This window comes from Spermophilus citellus, assembly GCF_964194105.1.
Source record: "Spermophilus citellus genome assembly, chromosome: 5".
Lineage (NCBI taxonomy): Eukaryota > Metazoa > Chordata > Mammalia > Rodentia > Sciuridae > Spermophilus > Spermophilus citellus.
This window is the reverse complement of record NC_138186.1, coordinates 24,285,645-24,302,530: the sequence shown is the minus strand read 5'-3', so window position 1 is coordinate 24,302,530 and position 16,886 is coordinate 24,285,645. Positions and strand designations below refer to the sequence as shown.

General features: G+C 38.9%; 1 protein-coding gene across 1 annotated transcript in view; it reads right to left on the bottom strand.

Moving 5' to 3' along the window:
• Positions 1-16,886, bottom strand: part of GMDS (GDP-mannose 4,6-dehydratase) — a 676,213-nt gene that overhangs the window by 93,223 nt on the left and 566,104 nt on the right. Inside the window, exon 9 of the mRNA XM_081295089.1 lies at positions 7,527-7,623. Coding sequence (XP_081151215.1) covers positions 7,527-7,623 — 97 coding nt within the window. The remainder of the gene's footprint in view (positions 1-7,526; positions 7,624-16,886) is intronic.

The following is a 16,886-nucleotide window of genomic DNA, read 5'->3' as shown; positions in this document are numbered from 1 at the left end:
TAAAAGCACAAATCATTTTTAAATTAGCTTTTATTAAAGGTACAAAGTTTGATTTTATTATCTCTCCTCAGTCCATATTATCTAACTCATCTTGTCCAGTGCATGTAAACAAAAATAAGGCCCATTGTACTTACCATTAAAATAAAAAATATGGGTTGGAGTTAAAAAAATGCCTTCTACTGTCACATATATCTAATTAGAACAAATAAAAACAATAACAACAACAACAACAAAGGAAGCTGAGATTACAAGTGTTCTCCACCATGCCTGGCTCAGAATGGTATTTTAAATGTACACGGTAAATGTCATAACTAAGGGATTCCTGTAATGAATACTAAAAACTAAAGGTTCTTTTAGTTTGTACACATACTTGTTTTTTAGTTACATATTCTCATAGCAGGTGTTTATGAAGCAGGGCATACATGACTTATCCAGGAAATGAGTGATTTATCCAAGTATTACAAAATATCCAAATTGAATTTTGCTATTAAGGACAGTTCCTATCCATGAACAACTGCTGAATGGAACCGGGTATTTACTAGTGGCAAAGTACATTAAGCCATTGTTGGAGCTACAATTTCAGGAAGACCATTGGATGCAGATATGTCACCTGGGAAGTTTATGACAAGCAGCCAGATGGATTCTCAACTTTGCTAGTGGATGTAACAGTAAATGAAGAAATCAGTCTGGCATGATCCAAGGGTGTGGGGAGTGAGGCAAGAGGAGGCATCTGGGGTGAGAGAAGAGCACAGAGGAGAAATACCTGCACTACATTTTAGTAGATTAGAATACTTGGTGTCTGGAGAGTAACTGCTTCCAAGGGAAGAATGTGCTAGGTAAAAAAATTTCAAAAGAATAATTAATTTTACTGGGATGAAAATGTTAGGATAGGGTGCAGGAAGGAAGGCACAGACAGTATTCTTTATGAAATCTCCATGAATATAGAGATTTTTGAGTTATAGTTATTTTAGAAAGTACACATGACTTACTAGAACATGAAGAACATTGTTGCTTTGTAAAACAAGACAAAAATTTAAAATTTAAAAATGGGGATATTCAAAATTTCGGAGTACTGATGAGTATGAAAAGAAAAATGGAACCAGTGATTGCATTAATGAATGGATCACTCATATGTAATTCAATACCGTGAGGGAGCTACATCAGAGCTAGCTATGAAAGAAGCTGAACTCAACTAGTAATTGTTCTTCCTAAGAAAAGCCATTGTGGATGCTAAAACACATTTCTGAGATTTTAAAGACAAATGGTATAGCAATGAAAAAAAAGTTAGTAAATATCACCTAGTGGAGATGATAAAACACATTTCTAAGACTTTGAAGATATATTTTATAGATATCAAGAGGTCTATACTGTGCTTATAAATGAGGATAGTCAGTACCTGGATAGTTTTTGGAAAAAAAAAGGTAAAAATTCTATGAGAAACCTCTACTGGTGCACGTAAAGAACACATCTACATTAAGGATACCAGACAGTCTTAAGGATAAACACAAAAACTATCTTTCAATAAGAGAAGGTACCTAGTTATGTAGATGGATTTTGAGTCTTTAACAACAACATTTAAATCCAAACTTGACCATAAAAAAGGGACCTCCAAGGAGAGGAAAAGAAAACAAGAGGAAGATGAGGACATTATAATCAGTACACAACTACTATTTCATTAAGTATGAAATGCTTTTGAGTGGGGACAGTAGCTGAAGAAGGATCACAGGCTTTGGGAGGAATGTCAAATGCTCCTGGGATCCTGTGAAGTATGGGGAACACACAGTGGAACATTTGAGAAGCAACTGGAGAGACTGAAACCTAAAGCTCTAGCAGTTAAGTCCAAGGAAGGAAAAGGGCAGGAAAGGCCATTGTGATTAAGGAAGGATATAAAGATTAGTATGAGGAGCCTAAGAGGGAGGCTTAAAATATATAAACAGTGATTTAGAGATATAAACTATTTATAAAATACAAGTAGTAAGAAGTCTAGAGAATAATTACAAAAGAGGAAGCATTATGATTGGGCATTATTGACAGCATTCCACACCACTGTGGTCTGAAGGTGCCAGGACATTAAAACTGGAAGGGACCTTTCAGAACGAATAGTCTAGCTTCTCCTTTCACAGAGCCAGGAGTGCCGGAAGAGTGGCGCTGGCCCTAATCTGCTCTCTGCATCCTCTGACCCTGGCTTCCACCAGGCAGAGAAAGGAACAAAGAAGAGCAGGAGTGGAGGGGAGAAGGAGAGCCTTTGAGGTCAGAAGATCAGGACGGAGAAACAGAATGCCTCTATCAGAGCTGCGGCAGATAGAGTGGGGGATCTCATTTCCTGCTTTGGGAGGGCAAGTGTGCAGTAGTGAGAGCAGCTACGGGAGGAAAAGGGGACAAGTTTCAGGACAAAAGTCCACCCTGGTGAACACGTCCAGGGATTTTCACCCCCAAATACAGAGGGAAGCTCTAACTGGTATTTATACAAGTCCTCTGATGACAGATCAGATTCCTGAGGTCTGGAAAGTGTTACATATCATTATTCCAAACAGGGCTGTGAGATAGAGCAAGCAATTACAGGCCATTTAACTTAACATAGTTTACGGAAAAATATTAGGAAAAGTTTGTGGTGGGGGACAGCGGGAGGGACAACTCGACAAGCATATGGTGGTCTGATTAGAAACAGTCCACAGGTTTTCACGGGGGAGGGAGTCACTTGAGCTTGCTGGTCAGACTTCTTTGAAGTTATTGCTTTTCTAGTTCTAGATTTTAACCCATGATTTTTTTTTTTTTTTGCTAATATCTGTAAAGATTAGGAATAAATATAAGGTTTCTAGGTAAACAAAACAAAAACCAAGCACAACTTGGAACACTGGAAATACAACAGGGAGAAAAGTAAATTTTAAAGACAAATGGTATAGCAATGAAAAAAAAGTTAGTAAATATCACCTAGTGGAGTTTAAACCAAAATATATTTTCAGGAAAATAATTGATTTGGGTCTGTGAATGTATCTATCACCCCAATTCCTACAAGTGCTCTGTAGACAAAAAGGATTTTGTTTATTTCAATGAAAAAGTCTTATTATTTTTTATTTTTTAGTCAACCAACCATATGATGTGGTTAAAAATCTGGCACATGAAGATGAATATTCCATTAATCCTTCCTTTGAGAATTTTCCAAGTTAAAGTTCTCAAAGAAAAAGAGGATATCTTTGTGGTTATTTTAAACTAAACAATAGGTCAGTACCAATTTTCTCATATTTTTATATTTCCATATCACTGAATAGCTACTGAACCTTCAGAAAGATTCCAAAAGAATGAGAACCAAGACAGAACAAGTACATATTAATGTTTGCTAGAAGTCTCCATCAGCCTTTGTTATCCACTTATCACTGGTTAACCTGCACAATTCATTAATGATGTCCTACGTTTCCAAAGGTTCTGGACTCTAGGAACTGGTATCATCCTTACCTCTACAAGGGAAGGAGCCACATGTGTCTTGTTCATACTTGTATTCCCAGGGTCTAGCACAGTGTTTATTAAATATTCAGTGAGTGAATAAATAAACAATATTAGGTATTTACAGTGCCAGACACTGTATAATGGACTCTGTCAAACCTCCAGCAATTCTTTGAAAGAAGTTTTATTATTAACCTTACTTTTAACAATGAGAAAACAGATGCACTGAGAAGTTAAGTAACTTGCCTAAGGTCACACAGCTAGGCAAAAACAGGTTTGGAATTTAGGTAGTCTGGCTCAAAGTCCTACATTTTTTGAGGGGAGGGGTTCCCAGGACACAATGTTACTACTTTTCCAGAAATGAGTATATTCTGTAATAAATCTGTGGGATAAACCTATGTATGTATAAGTAACCATACACAAGGAAGGAATCTTTTTGTTTTGTGTTGCAATGCTGGGGATGGAATCCAGGGCTTTATGCATGCTAAGGCACTCCCAGGCCAAGTCTTAGGTCGTACAGAATTCCAGGTATTAAGATTGCCTTCAGCAAATACTGGAATTCAGAGTCAATGAGAATTTAAAGTCTAATTTCTAAGATTAAGCTATCTGTAGCAGCAAAACTCCTAAACATCTAAAGGAAACCCCAAAGGCTTATAGGTTAAGTACCATTAAATGGGGCTTCATTCAGTTCTAATTGGATGCTGAAGTCTTTGGTCCAGAGTAAAAACATTCCAAGTTGGAACAAGAGCAAGATTTAAGGGTTAGCATTGGATAAATCAGCGAGGAAAAAAGTTATCAGCACATGCAGAACCATGTTCTACATGCCTCACTGGTGGCCTCTTTTGGATGAGTAACCGACTTTGCTGAGCAAAGGGACTTACTTAAGACTAGGCTGATCTTATTCAAAAAAATTACATAAAGCTCTAATTTCTATTAATTTTGCTTTAGGATATTCATGTTATGAGACCTGATGTTCTCATTATATTTTATTGTTTTCAAATTTTCTTCTTGGTACTTTTTTTTTTGTCAGTCATTCTGGAATCATTTAACTGTAAGAAAACCTAGCTTATGCTTTTTTAAATTTGTTTTCTATTTTTTTGGCCTGGTGATGGAACCAGGGCTTTCAGCATACTGAAACGTGCTCTACTCTTGAACCATTCCCCTTGGGCCAAGTTTATGCTTTTAGCTTCGAGTGCCCTATATACTGAAGATCTTGGGGGATAGATGACCAAAGTTGATCAGGAGAACAAACGTTCATAGAATCAATCCCAGGAAGAATGAAAAGAAACCTCTGGCTTGTGCAGAATAGACTGTTCTAGATGCTTTTGACAGGAAGAACGGTCATCCCAGAGGAAAACTCCACAGAAGACATCATGTTGTTCCAAGTTTTAGGAGAATCTCATTCTGAGGAATTAGGTTAAAATTTGTAATATCACTATACAAGAAAAGTACACCCAGTGGAATACCAAGTTGAAGTGGAGTGAAAGTAATTAATGCAGCCTAGAGGCCTAGAAAGATAAAACATAGTTTAAGATCCAAAATCAGGAGGGAAATGGAATCTCAGAGGAGAGCTAGATGGGCTGTTAAAAAAAAAAGCAGGCATATGAAATTAGACACCACTCTTATGTTTAAACAATGCTAGTGTCAACAGAGTTGCAGAACAGGTATGATGATAGCGCTTGAATGAACGAAAGAAATGGAGGAGGGGCATAGTGTTGCTGCAGGAAAGAGGGTCCATGGGGATTCAAGAACAAGTCTTGTTAGTCTTAGGGTCCCTTTCCTGTTCAGCAAATTCTTTTGTTCAGTGTCCTTATCAATCCCACACCTTGCCTAAGTGAGAATGACAGACAAGCCATTCTTAATGACTTCCTAGCTTTTGAAACTATTTTGGGGTCAAGTGAGAGAAAGAGCCACATTTGAGCTGTTGTAAGCACTCGGGTTTCTTTTGGCTTCGTTAATTTTCCACTCTGAGATGACTATTTTTGTTTGTGAGCAGAAAAACGAATTTGCACATATATTTTATTTGTGCCATGTTCCAGAAAAATGATGCCCTTGTGGCACCTCATGGGGACAGGGGAAACAAACAGCAGTGTGGCTTGGGACTCTAGACAGGCAGTCGGTGCTGTGTCAGCAGCAGTGTGGCTGGTATCTTCCTCCTCCAGGGACAGGGCACATCCTCTCTAGCCACACCCACTCACCATTAGCACCAGGAACAATTGTTGGCTGTGTCAAAGCCTGGGCCACGCCCTGTGCCGGGACAATGCAGGACCACGCAGCCCTGCCTCTCCCAAGCACTGGCTGCTTCCTTTGCCTTTTCTCCCCTCCTGTGTGTACCAGAGCACCAACTACAGCTTATTTTTTTTTTTTTTCGGTTTGAAACAACAATTTTAAAGGGTATTTAATGACTACATATTCACATTTGATTTTTCTTTTCTCTGGCAGTTTCTTAATCTCTGAAAGGCTGTATAACCAGAAAGAAAATTGGTTCAAAACAGGGAAAGGAGTTCAAAAGGATTCTACCTTCACAGTTAATGTGCACTTCATTTGGTGATCATCACATTAGAATGCTGCAGTCTCAAGATGCGGCTTCCAGTTATCTTTGTATATTTCTATTATATTTAAGATCTTGTGTTTTGTCACCATAGTGAAAATGGACCACATTAAAGTAACAATACTAAGCTACATGTTTTCATAAATTCAGGAAAAGAAGATATTACGCACTAATAATATATACTATTGATACTAATGATCTATGGGTTATTTCTTAATAAAGGTATAAATTTATTCATCCATCAACCCATCAGTCAGTATTTATTAAACATCTACATTGTTATACTCTTTTTTTAAAAAGTCCCTATCTTTAAGTAATTCAGAGTTTGATAAAGGAAGAAAGACATGAAAACAAGTGATTATAATAGGTACTATAATAGAATTATGCACATCAGACAATGTGGATACATAGGAAAGGGGAGAAATTACAGTGGTAGTAGAGTATTGGTCAGAAAAGGCACAGATTATGCTTAGTGAAGCTAGCCAATCCCTAAAAAACAAATACCAAATGTCTTCTTTGATATAATGAGAGCAACTATGAACAGAGCAGGGAGGAAGAGCAGGAAGAAAAGATTAACATTAAACAGAGACATGAGATGGGAGGGAAAGGGAGAGAAAAGGGAAATTGCATGGAAATGGAGGGAGACCCTCATTGCTATACAAAATTACATATAAGAGGTTGTGAGGGGAATGGGAAAATAAACAAGGAGAGAAATGAATTACAGTAGATGGGGTAGAGAGAGAAGATGGGAGGGAAGGGGAGGGGGGATAGTAGGGGATAGGAAAGGTAGCAGAATACAACAGTTACTAATAGGGCATTATGTAAAATTGTGGATGTGTAACCGACGTGATTCTGCAATCTGCATTTGGGGTAAAAATTGGGAGTTCATAACACACTTCAATCTAATGTATGAAATATGATATGTCAAGAGCTTTGTAATGTTGTGAACAACCAATAAAAAAATAAAAAACAAAAAAATAAAATAAATTTTCAAAATTGTTTCTAAAAAAAAAAAGAAAAGGCTTCATAGACTGTGTGGTACTTGAGGTGGGTCTTTAGTCTGTTTATCACTTAGGTATGTCTGTGAATATGTCTTGTACGGGTATGTATGAATGTGAGTGTATGTGTGCACATCTGCAAGGGTGCACAGGCTCAGCTAGAGCATCAAGTGATCCTCCAGATCCCACAGACCCTGAAGGTCCAGAGCACCTGACTTATAAAGTTAGCATTGGAGATCAGCCATCAGAACAGACTAATGTGATGGGATATGCCCATGCTCTCAGCCTCCATTTCTGAGATCAACTATTTCCTTGGGTGTGTTTTACTCTTGTTTTTCTTAATAGAGTCATGGATTTTTGTGGTGATAATGATATCACAAATTTAATTCCCGTGTTCTGGTTTGGGAAATGCCTGCAGAAGGATGCCAGAGAGGTGCACAAATGGCTTTGAAAGTTGGCAATAGGCATTCAATGAGAGCATTTTCCCAGTTAGTGGCCAAATGTGACCACACACTGGGCGATGAGGGAGACCTTACCACTTCAGTTGGTCTGTAGTATTTGAGATCCACAGTCACGTGAACTTTGCCGGTCTCTTTACATCTGCCCACTTCGTTTTCATTCTTTCCTTCCCACCTGTAAAGAAGATAAACACTTAATCAGCTCCTAATTGCTTGGGAGCATCTGGCCACAGTGCAGACCTTGAGATGGCTGCTTTCTCCCTGCAGGAGGGGAGAAGCTCATTAACTGTAGGAGGACAGGCCCGCCTAACCCTATCATTAGAGCAACAGTGCTTTTCAAAGCTTTTCCAGGTCTACTTTGAAAGGGAAGTTTTCCCACTTTTTAAAAAAATGTCATCAATTCAGTAGTGAGGCTATAGAAATGAACAGATTAATTAATAAAAGGAACTTGGTAACTTTTAGGCATTTCAAACATTTTGCTCTTTTTCATCCCCCTCTTGATAAAGGCAGTTATTTGGAATTAATATCTTTTCTCCTCCTCCCTTTATTTTTCCATTCCTTTAGTACTTTTTGAGATATTTAGTGTCATTTCAATGCATTCCATTTGAGGATAAGTTCCATATCCTAAATGATGACTCAATTCATTTCTGTATTATGTACAAGTGCCCCTGCCCTCCTCAGTCAGCAGTGGGCCTTGTTAATAAATCTCAGATGATTAAAACTCTAAAAAATGCACAACTAATTGTTTGTTTCCTGCTGAGACAGGGTGCATCAGCATCTCTCTACCATGTGCTCCACTGACTTGACTGGCATATTATTAAGAGTCCCGTTTCCTTCCCTAAATACCCACAGTTGACAGCAGTACAGATCCATCACGATTCCTCAAGAGCACATTTTTCCAGGACACGCCCATTTACTTCAAGATCAGCTTCTCACTGAAATCTACTTTTCTGTTTTATTTTCTCATTTTTTAAAAATAAACAATGCCAATGGCTTAATGTTGACCTATGGATTTCTACAATCTGCCATCCCAACAACAGAATATACTTGTTTATGTTTAAAAATGAATTTTTTTCTGCAAGGAAAGATGTAAAAGTTTACGTTTGATGTCAGCACTCATCCTCAGAATGAATTCGATTTATCAGCGGGAGATGAATTCTATGAACATAGGACAAGTCTGTGTGTTCCCTGGACCAGTCACAGAGGAATCAAAGAGCACTAAGTTTAGCTAATTGACTATGCAAGTCCCAGGTACCATTTAAGATAAGCATTAAAGATTGATGAGGGATACATATATATATTTGTTTTATAGTACAGGCTCAAAAGGTTATAATGAATAATAATAAGACAGCAAAATGAAAGTATTCTATAAACTGGAAAGTTCCATGTTAATAATGGATATTAAAGGAGGGTTAAATTTTAAAATAGGTTGTGTACTAAAGCTCTGACCTCACAAAGCTGTATTTTTATTTTTTATGATGATGGAGCTTGAACCCTCTAGCACCTTTAACACTGAGTGAAACTCCCAATCCTTTCTTAAAAATTTGAGCAGGGTCTTGTGAAGTGGTACAGGCTGGCCTTGAACTTGTGATCCTCCTGCCTTAGCTTCCTGGATCACTGGGATTACAGGTGTGCACCATTGTGCCAGGCACAAAAATTCCTTTGGATCAATCATCTGAATATGCTATGAAATCACCTATTGATAGCAAAGAGAAATACTTGACGATTGGAGGAATCTTCAGTTTATCAGTGTGCCAACTCTGTCAAGAAAATCAAGGCAAATATGAAAAAAGTCCCACAACAGTGAGAGAATTATACCATAATATGTAGAATAATATAAACTGTACAACTGGTTACTTTTCAATGACTTTCATAGTGATTAATGCGAAAGGGAGTGTTTGATAATACACTTATTTGTTTTAACTTCTTAATGTTGAGTTGATCAATCTGACAAGTTATGTAGAGCTGAGAGTTACAAAGCAAGGAATGATAGGATCAGAGCTGTTTTTGGAACATTCACCTAGAAATAGGATGTTCTGGAGTATGGAGAATGGAAATGTTTTATAATGTGAAACTGAGTAATGATAGTAATCAGAATTTCTATGGATAAAGACCAAAGGAGGAAAACTGCTTAAGTCATGATTTTTAAAAAAAATATCATTTATTCTTTTTTTTAAAAGAGAGAGAAAGAGAGAGAGAGAGAGAGAGAGAGAGAGAGAGAGAGAGAGAGAGAGAGAGAGAGATTTTTTAATATATATTTATTTTTTTAGTTTTCGGCGGACACAACATCTTTGTATGTATGTGGTGCTGAGGATCGAACCCGGGCCGCATGCATTCCAGGCGAGCGTGCTACCATGTGAGCCACATCCCCAGCCCAAATATCACTTATTCTAAAGTTAATCGGCTAATTGAAAACTTTTCTTTGGTTAGGCTTCCAGTAAATGAAAGAATATTTGTATTTCATAGGCAGGCATTAACTTTACTTTTGTCTACATTTCATACTTTATGAAGAAACACAGTTCAGCATGACATGTCATTTTTCATGACAGTCGCTCCACCTAAAGCCAACACTGTTCATAATATTGTGTTTTTTACAATGTGTGGCTAAGGATTTAGTCTACACTGACCTGTGTACACATACATATTCCAATATGTCCTTTGTATTGGTAAATAATCTCAGATATTATGATCTGGAAAATTGGTGATTCAAATCTATTTATAATTATATATTTTTTGAACTTGCACAAACACATATACATATTTAAATTGATAAAGCCACAGTAAAGACTTGGGACAATTTCCCTGATTTGAGAAGGAGCATGTGATTCAGGAAAAGAATGAGGCTGAGGAAGAGGGGTCTTTGGACCCTAGGTCTGCAAACCTGTTCATAAAGACCCAGGCAGTATGGATCACATAGTTTCTGTTAGGTATTTCCCTTTTCACTCTTCTTTTGCTTCTTTCCCCCTCTCCTCCTTTTCTTTTTTACCTTAATTTTTCATAGTGCCACCCTTTAAAGCTGCAAAACCCATTCTTACTTCTAGGATAGTAGCAAGCAAGCCTTAGCAGAGCTTTGGCCTGCGGGTCAGAATTGCCCCCCATTACCTCCTCACTCTGGACTAAGGGAAAGCATTTGTATCAAGAGGCTGCATGGCTGGACCACTTGATTTTTAATGTCTGCTACTGATCCTCTTTGATTGCTTTGCTAGTCACAGCACATATTTGGGATTTGTTATACTAGTTGAGGTGAGAAAGGCTAAAGGAAGGACACACTCTTTTAGGAGCTTATTAAATACAACCTGAAAGTCAGATTTGGGTTTAATATTACTTTGGCACCTAGAGGTCAGAGCTCCCAGTAAAGCTTTTTTGTTGCCATCTGACCACTGTCTGTTGGGCTTCCATCTTGCAAAGTCAAAACAGTCTCTAAGGCACTTAGAGGGCATTGCTTTCTACAATTAATATAGCTACAATGAATAATCAAATGGAACTAGGGAATGGGTCAAAGTGGAACTGGGTTGGCAAAAACCACTTTCTAATTTGCACCAGGTCTGCATGAGGGCAGTAAGCAAAAGTTTGGGCAAAGAGCCAAAAATCATTGTTACAACAACACACAAAACACTTGTATTAACAAGCAAAAGGTAACAGCTAACTAGTCCTAACAAGTAATATTATGACTCAAAGAAGAGTTGCAGTGTCAATGAAACGATGGTGGCTTTTCAGGGAGTAGAGGATTGAGCCAATTAATTGGAATTACTACCCACTAATTTGGATCAATGATTTACCAGGAAGGGATTCTATATAATTCAACTTTTAAAAGAAACCACTGGCTCCTAATAAGCATTAAATAGCAATAGAATAACAGGATCATGCCCAATAAGGCAAGATGAGGTCCTATTAAAATCTACTCAATTGTGGGTCTTTAAAAGAATAACAGACAAAATCAATCAGGTAAGTTGGACCTGCATGGGAGGGAGCAATGCACTGCTCAGAGTAACTGAAATATTGTAAAATCCTTCAGGAATTATTTTCAAGAAAGGCTATTTTATGAAGGTTGGAGGCTGCAGTGGCTAGGGTTTGGTAACACAAAGCAGTCACAGTCCTGGAAGACTTATTGGTTTCTGAAGAGATGGGTGGTTTGTATACACTTCTGCTTCTTCTCCAGTCCACTTTAAAAAAAATTGAGTAAATTCATGAAGGCTAAAATAACAGGAAAGAGGTGAGAGGAGCAAATTCTGGAAGGCAGATAGAACAGTGTTAAAACTTACCAGAAGCCCTAGTCAGAGAGCTGAGAATGAACCAAATTTACACTTGCAGAAACCTCCACCAGGAACCAAAGTGTGGGTTGATTATCCTCTGCCTGGGAGGCAGGCTGGTGCTCCACCCCTTCCCATTCCTCAGCATTTGGCAACTGCCCCACCCAGCCTGGAGAAGAAGGTCACTGGACTGAAGGTCATAGGCCCAGTGAAGGGTGGGTCAAGATGCTGCAAACCAAATGTATGCACAATGAACCTGGGGACCTCTGCCCTGTCCTTACGGTGTGGGCAGTCAATCCTATTTTCTCCCAGTGATGAGACTGAGGAGTTTCCTTTGTGCATCAGAGATTTTCCAGCTAAATGGCCTTGTCAGGTCAGCCCATAGTGATACAGGCAACTATGGTTAAGCTCCAACTGTGCTCTCAAAACTCCCACCACTTTGCTATTTAGGCCCCCACTTTTAAACAGAAGCAAAACCCAAGAATTATCAGACAGATATGTGAGGAAAATCACATACATAAAAGGTCAAAATAAGAATAAATAGAAAAAAAAGCAACTTGAAACAGAACAAGCCAAGATGAAAGAATTTTAAAAACAAAACTTTCACATATATACCTTTAATATCCTTAGATACAGAGCTAAGGAATGATACCAAGGAAAAGACAACTGGATACTATATATAAAAAAAAAGGACACTGAAAAATCAAGAGATCTTAAAAATGGAAAAAGTAAAATGGCTCAAAATTCAAGAGAAGATTTATTATTATTATTATTATTATTATTATTATTATTATTATTATTATTTCGGGATGGAGTCTTGCTCATTGCCTAGGCTGGTCCCAAACCCCTGGACTCAAGAGATCCTCCTGCTTCAGCCTCCTGAGTAGCTGGGATTACAGGTACGTACTACTGTATCCAGCTAAAAGATGATTTTAAGACTGCATTGAAATGTACATTGAAAGTTGAGAAAAAATATGTAGGCATGCAAACAAAACACAACAAACAAACAAACTAAAAGGCAGTTGAGAAAATGAGAAGACTGCTCAGGAGATCATTATACCAGATTTCCAAAAAAAGAGTACATAGAAAAATGGAGCAGAGCAAATAATTATCTTAAAATAAATCAGGAAAATTATCAGAATAGAAGCAAATGCATTTCCTAACTAGAAGGGTGCTCTATATAATGGATGGGTCTAAATCCATTGTGTTACTCTGCTTTCCATTGCCATAAAAAAATGCCTGGGAAAATAAGCCTATATGGAGGAAAAGTTGTTTATTTTAGGTCACAGTTTCAGAGGCTTCTGTCAATGATCACTTGACCTCGTTGCTTTGGACCTTACAGTAGAAGAGGCTGATGACCTCATGGTGGTTGGGAAGCAAAGAGAGAGGAAGGGGCCCAATATTCCCTTCAAAGGCATGTCTCCAGTGACACAACTTTCTCCCACCAGACCACACCTCATTAAATTCCCACACCTCCTACCAATAGTACCACAGGTGGGTGTTTTGGAGACTCTTATCCAAATTACTGCATCTACCTTACATGTTTCAGACCATTGGGACCAAAGGAAGGCAAGAGCTACTTCCCAGACAGAACAAACACAACTGGAAGTCAGATAAGCTCTTGGTTTCTCATATAACATTGTAAATCTTCAAAATTCCTTGTACGTTGTTTTGTTTTGTGTTTGTGTGTGTGTGTGTGTGTGTGTGTGTGTGTGTGTGTGTCTATGAATTGAATGAATTGAACCCAGAGTCTTGTGCATGCTGGGCAAGTGATCTACCACTGAGCTATATCACCAGCCCAAACCTTCAACATTCTAAAGGAAAATTATTTCCAATCTAGAAAGATGTATTGGCTACAATATTAATTTTAAAGACAGACTAAAGATATTTTCAGATATGCTTGGCTACAAAATACTTGTTTCTAGACATCCTTCTCAGGAAACAAACTAAAATTTTGCTTCACTCATCCAGGAGTGGTGGCATGTACCTGTAGTCCAACTACTCAGGAAGCTGAGGCAGGAGAGAGAATCCCTTGAGCCCAGGAGCTTAAGGCCAACCTGGGCAACATAGGAGGACCCTGTCTACAAACAAACAAACAAACAAACAAACAAACAAATAAATATTCTGTTTCATCAAACAAAACGTTTTACAAAAGGTGTCAAAAGTGGGATCTAATATAGGAGACTGGCTAAGAGAATCCACCAAATGAGTGTGAAGGGAGACCTTGGGTGCTGACCCTCCTACTTACCCAGACTAGATCAGGCCAGAAGCTTCTAGAGAGATGCTTTAGTAAGACATGACTGTTTGACTAATTTCAGGGGGTGGGGTGGAATGGAGATGATCTGAAAGCCTTCAGAAGCAATTTAGACAACTGGGGCAGAGTTTAGGGTAAATTTAGTAATAAATACATAGAAAATTAAGCAAAAGAAGAAAAAATGCATTTAATAAGACTACGATCAACAAATGATAATGGTACAGAAAAGCAAAAATAATTGTGGTTTAATGGAATGAATACCAATCAGTCATAAAAATGTAATGCTGAATACTGAGCTAATCAAAAATTAAAATTTAACAATAGAGTATTAAGAGAATAGAGGAGTGGGTAGAAAAAGAGAACAAAGTACTCATTTTGAATAAGAGATCAGAGAAAGCTAACAGATAACGTCTAGAAGAGAAATAAAAAATAAAAAAAACCAATAATCAGAACAATTTATTTGGAAACATGAAAGTAAAAGCCAAAATAATCTCCTAAAAGAGTGTAGTAAAGGACAATAGGATTTCTATCTAGAAAGAACAGAGAAAAAATAAGAGTGAAACAAATAATGATTATGAAACAAATCAAGATAATTTACTGGAGAAGAACTATATACCTTTTCAGATGGAAAGGGCCCACAGAATATCCCAAATAACAAGCGGAGCTGGCTGGGGAGATAAGCTTTATATGAAATCAGTCAGGACTGATGAAGCCCTTTCTTTCTTTCTTTCTTTCTTTTTTTTTTTTAAAGAGAGAGTGAGAGAGGAGAGAGAGAGAGAGAGAGAGAATTTTTAATATTTATTTTTTAGTTCTCGGCGGACACAACATCTTTGTTGGTATGTGGTGCTGAGGATCGAACCCGGGCCGCACGCATGCCAGGCGAGCGCGCTACCGCTTGAGCCACATCCCCAGCCTCCTTTCTTTCTTTTCACTTTTATCTTTTTGGTGCTGGAGAGGATTGTACTCAGGGGCACTCAACCACTGAGCCACATCCCCAGCCCTATTTTGTATTTTATTAGAGACAGGGTCTCATTGAGTTGCTTAGTGCCTTGCCATTGCCGAGGCTGGCTTTGAACTTGTGATCCTCATGTCTCAGCCTCCTGAGCCGCTGGGATTATAGGCAGCTGATGAAACCCTTTCTAGAGCCCCCTGTGTGTGGCAGAGATTGGGATTCTGGAATGACTGCAGCCAGACTCCACTGGGCTCAGTCAGAGCTCTGCTCTGGGGACAGGCTTTCTGTCCTACCATTTTCCCTATAAACCCAATACTTCCTTTCAGGTCTCCTCCTGCCATTCTTCCTCTGGGTAAGGGCAGGGGCTGGCATCTTTGGAACCACTAACATGCCAGCTCCTGCACCGAGGACATCTCCTACAAGGTGGTCAGAAGAGTCTGCACAGAAGACGGGAAGAAGCCATTTGGAAGAGGCAGGTCAACTTGGAGGGCTTGGCCTCAGAAACTGAAGGCACAGGGGTGTCTGCCCAGGGCATGATCAATAATGTCAAATGCTAATGATGAGACACAGGAAGATGCGGGATTTGAATGGGTCCCCAAAAGTGCTAGAAAATACTGGTATGTTGGAGTGTCAAGAGCAGGAGACTGGTGTTAGCTGGAAAGAGAAGGGGACAGTGAGGAGGGGCAACTCTCAGATTCCTTTTGTCAAATCAGGGGAAAGGAGAGGAAGGCAGTGGCTGGATCTGAAGGAGGGAGGAATGGCAGGCCTGGAATCCTGAGAAGGCAGGAGGGCAGAAGTCAAAGGCCAGGAGGACAGACTGTTTCCAAAGGGCCTAGGGAGGGGGACCTGCTGGTGGAACAGGAGAGATGAGAACTGGTGTTTTCATCACAACCCCTGCCCTAATGATGGAAGATAACACCAGTCTCCTGGGCACCATGCGATCTGAGAACCTCAGCTGCCTACAGCTCTCTAGCATTGCTGTTGAAATGAAGACTCGTCTGCCTCCATCCCTGCCTAGAATTCTTCCATTTTATTTATATTAATGATGCTAACTGTTCTTAAATGAGGGGTTTCTGGCAGCAAAAAGCCCAGCTGTTACCTCTGTAGTTATTGAACTACAACAAAAAATGTAAAATTTAAATTCATTCTCCAGCTGTTCATGTAGAAGGCACTTCTCAGGATTAACACCTACATTTATTCTGTGCTTTCTATATCAGAGGGCCCTTAGGAATGTTAACTGCTGAATCCTGCCAAGAGTCAGACAGGTAGTGTAATCTGCAGTTTATAAACGGAAAAAAAGAAGATCTGAGGGCTGAACGATTTACAGAAGGCCATACGGGGAAGAGGATTTGGAGCCAAGACTGCAGAGCTAGGCTTCTTGGCTCCACCATCCTTGGCTCAGGTCATGACTATTTCACATGGCTAGAAAAAGCTGATGGGTGGGGCGCCCTCTTAAGAGGGTACTATCATTTTTATGGGGAGCCCTTCCCAAACATTTTTCCATGACAGTTGTCATCTGTCACCTCACTTTCTTCTTTTTATCAGCATCACTGAGAAGCTTTATCAAATTGTCTTTTCTTACGCTTTATCTCTAGGAAATCAGACTGGCATGATGAATCCAATGGGAAAAGTCTTATGTGGTGGTGCTTACCAGGGGGAGGGAACCCAAGAGATCAAAAATAAATAAATGCATAAGCAAATAAAGAAATAAGTAAAACAGACCAGCAATGCTCCTCCTTAGCTGTCAAAATGGCAGTGGAAGAATTTTCAAATGCATAGCCAGCATTTAAGTGAGTCCTGGTGTTTCCATGCTATCTTTATATGGGCTGCTAAACATTATCTGGCTGCCTTATTTATTTTAACTCGGTAGGGACATTACTATCTACCCCAAAAGGATACAGGTTGAAATTTTCCTGCTTTAAAAGAGAAAGCAAAAGGATCGGAGGTCTTTTACAGGGCCATGGAGAAGGCTGGTGTTCGGG